The sequence below is a fragment of the Coturnix japonica genome, unplaced genomic scaffold (genome assembly GCF_054131305.1).
Source record: "Coturnix japonica strain WE unplaced genomic scaffold, WE-NBRP24 Scf040, whole genome shotgun sequence".
In the NCBI taxonomy this organism is placed as follows: Eukaryota; Metazoa; Chordata; class Aves; order Galliformes; family Phasianidae; genus Coturnix; species Coturnix japonica.
This window is the reverse complement of record NW_028188943.1, coordinates 464511-475036: the sequence shown is the minus strand read 5'-3', so window position 1 is coordinate 475036 and position 10526 is coordinate 464511. Positions and strand designations below refer to the sequence as shown.

Sequence of the window (10526 nt, the reverse complement as noted above, 5' to 3'; positions counted from 1 at the left end):
TTGGTTACTTCGCTGCTGGGACAATGGTGCCAACAGTGCATGGCTTGATGGCAGTGAAGCTCGCCAACTGGGTAGCATTTCCAGGGACTCGCGTGTGGACAGAGGTATTGGCACATGCCAAAATCGGTCCTACACCCTCTGGAAGCGGATGTTGATAGCAGTAAGAGATAGATTCCCCTTTAAACGGGACTTGGAGCCTGAGAGAAAGAAATGGACTGATATTGAGAAAGGTATCCAATCTTTGAGAGAAAGTGCTCTGGTGGAAATGCTATACAGCCCCCAGTTCAATCGTAACGATCCAAACCAATTACATGATCCTGAAGCAGTCCGCGTTCCACGACAAATGTGGCGTGACTTTACAAAGGCAGCTCCAGAAAAGCATGCCAGTGCACTTGCATTAGTATATGGCAAAGGGGACAGGAAACCCTTTGTGAATGAACTAATTGGCAGACTTCAGGAACTTGTATTATTTATAAGCGCCACAGAAGTTAATCTGTATACTTCAGCCATTGTCAAAATTGTGAAAAGGTTAAACGAAGTGGAGGGAACACAAAATGATATTATTGACAAATTGGCTAATGTGCCTGATGTAGATGAATCCACGGTGGTACAAGATGATGGAAACCAGGATTTCCACAATCGCCTATTGAGGATGCTAAACAACATGAGTTCCTCTCGACCTGTATCATCGAAAATCTCAATCATTAAAAAGAGACGTCCTCGTATTCAAGCAAATGACGATGATAAGTCACCTCGAATCAACGATGAGACTACACGTCTTGCCTTGTTGCTTTTCCTCTGTAGTCATGGGGAGGACATGAAGAAGTGGTGTAATTCATCCACTTCTGCACTTCAGGCACGAGTGAAAGAATTACAAGGTGAAACAACTACCAAGGTGAACTCTTCCAAGAAGGGGAGAGTTCCAGTTGCTGCAAATCAACGAGGTAAACAATAGAGGGGCCCTGCCCCCAGCCAGGGGGGGGAAAGGGACAACAGAGTATACTGGACTGTGTGGATTAAGTGGCCTGGCACATCTCAACCACAGAAATATAAAGCCTTGGTGGACACTGGTGCACAATGCACCCTAATGCCCTCAAGTCACCAAGGGACACAACCAATATATATCCATGGAGTGACTGGGGGTTCCCAAGAATTGACTATGTTGGAGGCCGAAATAAGCCTCACTGGTAAAAACTGGCAGAGACACCCTATTGTGACTGGTCCAGAGGCTCCATGTATACTGGGAATCGATTACCTTAGGATGGGATATTTTAAGGATCCCAAGGGGTATCGATGGGCCTTTGGGATAGCTGCTGTAAACACAAATGGTGTTAAGCAGCTGTCAGCTTTACCTGATCTGTCAGATGATCCTTCTGCTGTGGGATTGCTCCAGGTAAAGGACCAAGAGGTACCAATTGCCACCAGAGTGGTTCACAGACGGCAGTACCGCACCAATAGGGACTCATTGCTACCCATTCACAAGCTAATTCGCCAATTAGAGAATCAGGGAGTGATTAGCAAAACGCACTCGCCTTTTAACAGCCCCATATGGCCAGTGCGTAAAACCAGTGGGGAATGGAGGCTGACGGTAGATTACCGTGGCCTGAATGAAGTCACACCTCCATTAAGTGCTGCTGTACCAGACATGCTAGAACTCCAGTATGAACTGGAGTCAAAAGAAGCTAGGTGGTATGCCACCATTGATATTGCTAATGCCTTCTTTTCCATCCCATTGGCTGCAAAATGTAGGCCACAGTTTGCTTTTACCTGGAGAGGTATTCAGTATACCTGGAACCGTTTACCTCAGGGGTGGAAGCACAGCCCAACAATTTTCCATGGATTGATCCAAGCTGTTTTGGAACAGGGTAATGCTCCCGAACACTTGCAGTATATTGATGATATTGTAGTGTGGGGCCATACAGCAGCAGAGGTTTCCAAGAAAGGGAAACAGATAATCCAAATTCTTTTGCAAGCTGGTTTTGCCATTAAGCGCAGCAAGGTGAAGGGGCCTGCCCAGGAAATCCAGTTCTTAGGTATAAAATGGCAAGATGGACGTCGTCACATCCCAGCAGATGTGACTGACAAAATCACTGCTATGTCTCCGCCCACAAATAAAACAGAGACCCAATCTTTTCTGGGAGTAGTGGGCTTTTGGAGATTGCATGTCCCAAACTACAGCCACATAGTGAGCCCTCTCTATCAGGTAACATGGAAGAAGAATAATTTCTCATGGGGTCCTGAGCAGCAGCAGGCTTTTGAGCAGATAAAACAAGAAATAGCCCATGCCGTGGCCTTGGGGCCAGTACGGACTGGACAGGATGTGAAGAACATCCTCTACACTGCTGGCTGAGAGAAAGGTCCCACCTGGAGTTTGTGGCAAAGAGCCTCAGGAGAGACCCGAGGCCGACCCCTAGGATTTTGGAGTCGAGCATATAAAGGGTCTGAGGAGCGCTACACTCCGACTGAGAAGGAGATCTTAGCCGTGTATGAGGGGGTTCGGGCTGCTTCTGAAGTAGTTGGGACAGAGGTTCAGCTTCTTCTAGCACCTCGCTTGCCAGTAATAAACTGGATGTTTAAAGGACAGGTTCCCTCCACCCATCATGCTACTGATGCCACTTGGAGTAAGTGGATTTCATTAATTACTCAACGAGCTCGAATGGGAAAACTCAGCCGTCCTGGAATTCTAGAAGTGATCATGGACTGGCCTGAGAGTAAAAAAATTGAAACACCACCTACAGAAGAGGTATCACGTGCTAAAGAGGCACCACCATACAATGCGCTACCAGAAAACGAAAAGAAATTTGCCCTATTCACAGATGGATCATGTCGTATTGTAGGGAAGCATCACAGATGGAAAGCTGCTGTATGGAGCCCCACACGACAAGTTGCAGAGGCCACTGAAGGTAAAGGAGAATCAAGTCAATTCGCAGAGGTAAAGGCTGTTCAGCTGGCTTTAGATGTGGCTGAACGGGAGTGGTGGCCAATGCTTCATCTTTATACTGATTCATGGATGGTGGCAAATGCCTTATGGGGGTGGTTGCAACAGTGGGAGGATGATAATTGGCAACGAAAGGGTAAACCTGTTTGGGCTGCTGAACTGTGGAAAGACATTGCTGCCCGAATAAGGAACATTGTTGTAAAGGTGCACCATGTAGATGCTCATGTGCCTAAAAGTAAGGCTACTGAAGAACATAAAAATAACCATCAGGTTGATCGAGCTGCCAAAATTGAGGTGGCTCAAATAGACTTGGACTGGCAGAACAAGGGTGAATTATTCCTAGCTCGGTGGGCCCATGAGACTTCAGGTCATCAAGGAAGGGATGCAACATAGAAGTGGGCCAGAGACCGAGGGGTGGACTTAACTATGGACGCTATTGCTCAGGTTATTCATGATTGTGAAACATGCGCCATAATTAAACAAGCCAAGAGGATGAAACCTTTTTGGGGGGAAGGGCGATGGCAAAAGTATAAATATGGAGAGGCATGGCAGGTTGATTATATCACCTTGCCACGATCTCGCAATGGTAAGCGGTATGTACTCACCATGGTGGAGGCAACCACTGGGTGGCTCGAAACATACGCAGTACCCCATGCTACCGCCCGAAACACCATATTAGGGTTGGAAAAGCAAATCCTGTGGCGGCATGGCACTCTGGAAAGAATTGAATCAGATAATGGGACCCATTTTAAAAATCCTCTTGTAACCACTTGGGCCAAAAATCATGGCATTGAGTGGATTTACCATATTCCCTATCATGCACCAGCTTCTGGTAAGATTGAACGATTTAATGGGTTGTTGAAAACTATGTTGAAAGCAATGGGTGGCGGAACATATAAAAACTGGGAGAACCATTTAGCAGAAGCCACCTGGTTAGTCAACACTCGAGGATCTAGTAATCGTAATGGTCCTAACCAATCCAGCCCCCTACGTACCGTGGAGGGAGATAAGGTTCCTGTAGTACACATAAAGAGCGTGTTGGGAAAGATGGTTTGGGTCCTTCCAGCATCTGGAAAGGGCAAACCTCTCCGGGGTACTGTCTTTGCCCAGGGACCTGGGTGCATGTGGTGGGTGATGGACAAAAATGGGAATGTTCAATGTGTACCACAAGGGAATTTGATGTTGGGGGAGTGCAGCCAATGATTTTTCTTGTAGATATATAGGTAGAGGCTCAGAAAATATTTGACGAATTTTCAATTAGATATCAGAATTAAGATACAGTGGATTAATGATAAGGAAACACTTTTTTTTTCCCATATACCTTAATTAGGCATTCTGTAAGCAAGTTTTCCATCTGGACTCTATATCCTGCACTGGCCATGCATGTGTAGAGCACACATGGAAAGAAGTATAAGTCAAAAGGAAATCTGCTGTGGTGGCTGGGAAAGGATGAGTGCACCTTGATGAAGGGGACGCCCTACTAGCGCTGCCTTTCTCCTCTACCGCTGACATGTTTTCCTTTTTCTGGCAGTTTTGCCATTTTCTCAAAATTAATAAATAGTAGGTTAAGGTATAGAGTTTTGTTCTCATCTTAGAGGTTTGTATGGAACAAATATAAATTGTTGAGAAAATAAGGTTACTGATTATTCACAACTATACGTATGAGTGTGTATGTATGTATAAACATAATGTAATGATGTAGAATAAGGGGTGGAATGTCATGGTTTAATAATTTTGTAATTTTGCTATCAGTATTCCACATCATAACATCATATAAAGCATGAATAATTTTACTGAATCTGCAACTTACAGAAGAAGACTACATCTCCCAGAGAACAACACGATGGGTCACGGGACCTGGACTCTATATTAACTCTGTCGCAGAACAGACTGACGTCTTTCGAGTTCTGGCGTTCAGGGGAGTGTGTGGGAGCCTTCAGCCGTTCGCCTAGATTTCACAGTAGGCCTCTCGGTTACGGGACTCATTCTCTCTCCTATTTTGCTTGATTCGTTAGCTCAATTTTCAATTTTAAATTATATTGTATTATATTGTGTTATCCGGTATTTCGATATAGTATTTAGTAAATAAGTGTGCCTCCTTAGATCGTTGCCGCTGTTTTCTTTTCCTAATTAACTTTTTCCTTTCGGCCTAGGGCCCCTCCGGGGCCCACGGCCCCTGTCACGGACACAGGTGGATTTTTAGTTCAAACTGTGACAGCACTAAGTGCATAAAGCATAACAAGTGCCTGATTGTGCACCTGGGTAGGGGCAACCCTGGACATTAACACTGACTGGATATGGGACACTGGAGAGTGGTCTGACTGAAAAGGATTGGGGGTCCTGGTCTGCATCAAATTGAATGTGAGTCAGCAGTGTACCCAGGCAGCCAGGAAAGCCAACGGTCCTCTGGAGTGCATCAAGCAAGTTATTGCCAGCTGGGTGAGGGAAAGGATTGTCACTGTATTCTCTGCACTGCTGCAGCCTCACCTGGAGCACTGGGTGCACTTCTGGGCAATGCAGAACATCAAAAACATCAAACTATGAGAGAGTGTGCACAGGAGGGCACTGGAACTGAGAGATCTGAAGTTCAGAGTTTCATTGGGATTGACTGCTTGCTCAGACTGGGCCCTTCTCACAACCCGCAACCTGCAATGAAACACAGGGCACACATGGGACATGAACTTGACAGTATCCTTGCACGCCATGCAGAGCCTGGGATCTTCTGTCCCCATGTCTTTCATTTAACATCATACAGACCTCCATCCCACTGCCCCAGGAAGGGTCTTGAGCCAACATGAGACCAGATCTCCATGACAAGGGTATGGGGATCAGGGCTTGGCCTGTCTATTTCGTAAGGCAAAGGAGGGGTTTCTTAGCATTAGAGCCACCATGCCAGTGCCTTTCATTGCCTGTAATCTTGTCTTCCAATTATCTTCTCTAACAAGTCCCTTGGGAATCTTGCCTGTAATGTCCCTCAGTGGGCCCATTAATACTCCAAGAAACTTCACTGTTACTTATGACTTTGTCTTGCTGAGCACTATGTGCAAACTTCTCTCTGCACTGGAGATTGATGGACTAAACATCAAATGCGCCCTGGGGCCCATTATAACCTAAAGAGTGTCTTGTGTCTTGTGCCTTTCTGTAATCTTCAGGTTTTCAAACTTGTTCAGCAAAATGGAGAGTTATCTAGAGAGAGCTTAAAGAGCCAGAATCCAGCAGACATTTATAGTTTATTAATTTACAGTTATAAAGAAGATATTAAAGCCGCTCTGTACAACTCCTTGTACACATCCTAGCTGAATCAGAGGAATCCCAGCTCCTGTGGGTCCGTGGGGCGCTGAATCCCATTTCAGCCCCAAGGTTTCCATCTGGGGATGAGGTGCCTGTACAGCCTCTGCTGGATCACTGCTCTGCACAGGGGAAGTCCAACCCTCCTTGTTGTTGTCTGGGTGCAATTTTTGTTTCATCAAACACTCCCTGGTACGATTCACCTCATGTCAGGAATTGTCTGGTGGATAATTGAGCAGATTTCAAAGCACACTGTTGTCTTTCAGGAGCTGATGGCCATGAGGACCCAGGGACATCTCAGGGGAGGTGAGTGGGAAACATAAAAACTGACATCATCTTATGCTGAGCTGGACCAGGCTCCTGGGACACAGGGAGCATATAAAAGTGTACAGCTCTTTAGAGAGGCAGCTGTGCCCAGGAGCAGCTCTTGTGCACAGCACAGCCTGCAGGTGACAGAGGAGAGGAGAAAAATTGGAGAGAACTTGGAAGATGGTTACTATGTGAGAAAGCTGTGAGCACGCAGCAGGAACAACGCTCACAGACCATGACATGGTAAGTCTCTTGCAGTAGGTAATGCAGCTGCTTTTAATAGAGGATTATATAAATGTGGGACATCCCATAGAAGACATGGCCACAGGCACTGCATGTTCCTTTACTGTGGAAAAAGACTTCGGTTCCAGCAGAGGGCTTCTGTGCTGCAGTATGAAATCACAGCCCTGAGGGCTGCATGTACCAGCACGGCTGCAGGCTGTGCAGCCGGGGCTGCAGGCGGGTGCCCAGGGCTGTCCTGCAGAGCAGGGTCCCTGCTGTGCCCCGGGGCTGTGTGCCGGGTATGGGACTCTGCCGCCTGCCAGGCTCAGCCTGCCCAGGGAGCTGCCCAGGGCACTGCGGGGAGACATGTGGGGGGAAGGAGCCCCCTGGCAGGGCTTGTGCTGCTACAGCTGCTGCCTAGGTCAAAAGATCACAGCTCCACTGCACAACAGTATGTTTCTGAGGGTACTTTGCAAGAGCAGAGCCAATGCAGCGGGTTTCAATTTCCTGTTCTGGGGGAACGCAGAAAGGATTGGAGGCAGAAATGTAAAAGGGGCTGTCACAGCTCTGAGAATTTTTCTTCAATCAATTGCTTGTTTTGACAACAGTCACACATGATGTGCTCTCAGTATCCCATTTCCTGAAGGATGGAACCAATTGAAAATATCCCTATTTTCAGTAGACATGAATAATTAACCTGCAAGCAGGCAGCTTTATAGAATTTACACTGAATGGCACAGAGGCTGTTTTGGGGCTCCAAGAGCAGTTGGGTTAAAGATATGAGACATGAAGCACATGAAAATATCCAGGGAGGAGGAATAAGAAAATAAGAGGAAGGTTAGAGCTCCATATACTGCTTCTGCTTAAGAAATGCTGAACAACATGAAATTAAATGCAGGTAATGGTGCTAAATGTACACTGTTGTAGGAGAATGAAAACATTTTATATTATTGCAGGAGGAGTGTCTCTGAGAATGGTCTGGACTTGTCATTATCTTCTGCACTCTGAGCAGGACTCCAAGCACAACAACAGCAGATGCCCAACAGCAGCTCCATCAGCGAGTTCCTCCTGCTGCCGTTGGCAGACACGCGGCAGCTGCAGCTCCTGCACTTCTGGCTCTTGCTGGGCATCTACCTGGCTGCCCTCCTGGGCAATGGCCTCATCAGCACAGCCATAGCATGCGACCACCACCTGCACACCCCCATGTACTTCTTCCTCCTCAACCTGGCCCTCCTCGACCTGGGCTGCATCTCCACCACTCTCCCCAAAGCCATGGCCAACGCCCTCTGGGACACCAGGGCCATCTCCTATACAGGATGTGCTGCACAGCTCTTTTTCTTTCTCTCCTTCATCTCAGCAGAGTTGTCGCTTCTCACCATCATGTGCTATGACCGCTACGTTGCCATCTGCAAGCCCCTGCACTACGGGACCTTGATGGACAGCAGAGCTTGTGCCACCATGGCAGCAGCTGCCTGGGGCACTGGGGTTCTCTACTCCCTGCTGCACACTGCCAGTACATTTTCACTGCCTCTCTGCCAAGGCAATGTTGTCAACCAGTTTTTCTGTGAAATCCCCCAGATCCTCAAGCTCTCCTGCTCAGAATCAAATCTCAGGGAAGTTGTGTTTCTCATTTTTAGTGTCATTTTAGCTTCTGGGTGCTTCGTTTTCATAGTGGTGTCCTATGTGCAGATCTTCCTTGCTGTGCTGAGGATGCCCTCTGAGCAGGGACGGCACAAAGCCTTCTCCACGTGCCTCCCTCACCTGGCCGTGGTCTCCCTGTTTCTCAGCACTGGCTTTTTTGCCTACCTGAAGCCCCTGTCCATTTCCTTCCCATCCATGGACCTGATGGTGGCACTTCTGTACTCAGTCGTGCCTCCAGCAGTAAACCCCCTCATCTACAGCATGAGGAACCACGAAGTCAAGAATGCTATGAGGGAAGTGATAACCAGATGTGTTTTAAAGGCAGTGAATTGCTCGTCTATTGGAATTCATGACATATAATGCAGCTTTTTACTGTTGCAAACTCTTTGTTTTATTTTGTTTCAATCGATTTTTATAAGTGTAATGTATTAAATCTTATTCTTTTTTTTTTTTAAATACTGTAATGCTTTTTACTAAAATGTCATTATTCAAATCAATTCCTCTTCAGCTTGTAACTTTTTAGTGTAGCCCAGACGCACTGTACATAATGAATTAGGCTCTCCATGAACCTTAAAAAAATTAAGGATGTGCAGTGACTCTGTCTGTCCTCCTTGAGACATTTCTGGAGCTGTCGGGGTCGGATGTTCTCAGAAGCCCACAATCCAGCCGGAAGCACACAGCTGTTCATCAAACTGTGCATTGACTTCAGCCTGCAACCGTTTCCAGCTGGTCCCTTGCCCAGTGTTCCCTGTAACGCTGACAGTGGAGTTTCAAAATATTCTTTTCTTATCTGACCTGACATCCTGCTTACCCAAGCCCCTCTGCAATAGTTAAGTCTTAGATTGCCCCCTTGTTCGAACTCAATCCCTCTTTTCTTGGACTTTACAAATACTTTTGCTTGATTACTACATTCTGGGAAAGGGAAGATTTCAAATAACTTCTGCTCTCCACTTTCTGTCTTAGCTTGTTCATTTTGTATTCTTCATAGCTATTCCCACTGGTTTTACACTGCCGTAATACACACCTCATTTCAACGTACATTAAAACAAGCAAGATGATTGCAGTAATACAAAGCAATAAAGAGTTGCTTCAGCCATGCAAAATCACCCAAATGTCTCCACAGAGCATTTAAAGGCAGTGGAGCTCAGGTAGGCTCTCTTGGTTTCCCTTCTGAATTCTGCTAGGTTGCATCGCTTGGTAGCTCTCAGAAGCTGTCAGTGGCCACAGACTGGAAAATTGCAATTGGTCTCAGTTCACACAGCTGGCTGGTTTGTCTCTGGCTAATCCTGAACTGTCTCAAGCGACTGCTTTGGGTCTCTACAGAACAGCAACTTCAGAGATCTCTTTCTATTACTAAGTTTTTGAAAGAGCAATTTGCTCTGTTCATTATCCATCATTTCTGTGCAGTCTGTTTTGTCAGACTTGTCTTTAGCTTCCAAGTTGTATGTGAAGAATTGTTTCCGTTGTAATGCACAATGTACTAAAAATTGAGAGATGTAAATGCAAAGAGTTTTTCCAGCTTTGATTTCATGTCTGGAATTTTGGAACCCACTACTTGCAGTTGTTAATCTGTCCAAACTGGTCTGGTTTGGAATGCCCTCATCCTTCTTGAATCGCTGTTAAAGGCGGAGCAATTCCTACAAGTGCCATGGCCCCACTGTTCTAATTCTTGTTTCTTTGTTTTCTACACACTGCTTTTCAAGCCTCCTTTTTCTTTACAGTCAAAGTGAGAACTGCACTGTGAGGTGGCTGAACCTTGTTGTGCCTATACATAAATAGAACAGCAGCAAAGCCTGACAGGTGACTGTGCTGACAGCTCTCGTAGCCAGTAACACGTAACTGTGCTAAATCCCTTGTGACGGCTTTGATTTCATTTTTGCCAGTGAAATCCTTGTAAAAGGAACTGCAGCAGTGTGATGAGCTAAGATGAAGATGCTGGTTTTAGTAGTGCTCTAACCTGAGTGGAAGGGCAATTGAATGAGGGTTATATGATTTCTCTGGGACGATAACGTTTTATTTCCTGAGGGAAAGAGCCAGCTTTTCATGGGCTATATGTGGGCTTTGGCAAGGGCAGACAATCCAGTCTGTCAGGAAGCCATTTGAGGTGCTTCAGGTTTGTAAGCTTGTC

General features: G+C 46.2%; 1 protein-coding gene across 1 annotated transcript; it reads left to right on the top strand.

The window, feature by feature from the left end:
- The first annotated feature begins 7792 nt into the window (after positions 1 to 7792).
- On the top strand, positions 7793 to 8758 carry LOC146752888 (olfactory receptor 14A16-like). Its single transcript, XM_085531007.1, has one exon. It carries the CDS (start codon positions 7793 to 7795, stop codon positions 8756 to 8758), a length of 966 nt encoding a protein of 321 aa, XP_085387133.1.
- Positions 8759 to 10526: the final 1768 nt, after the last annotated feature.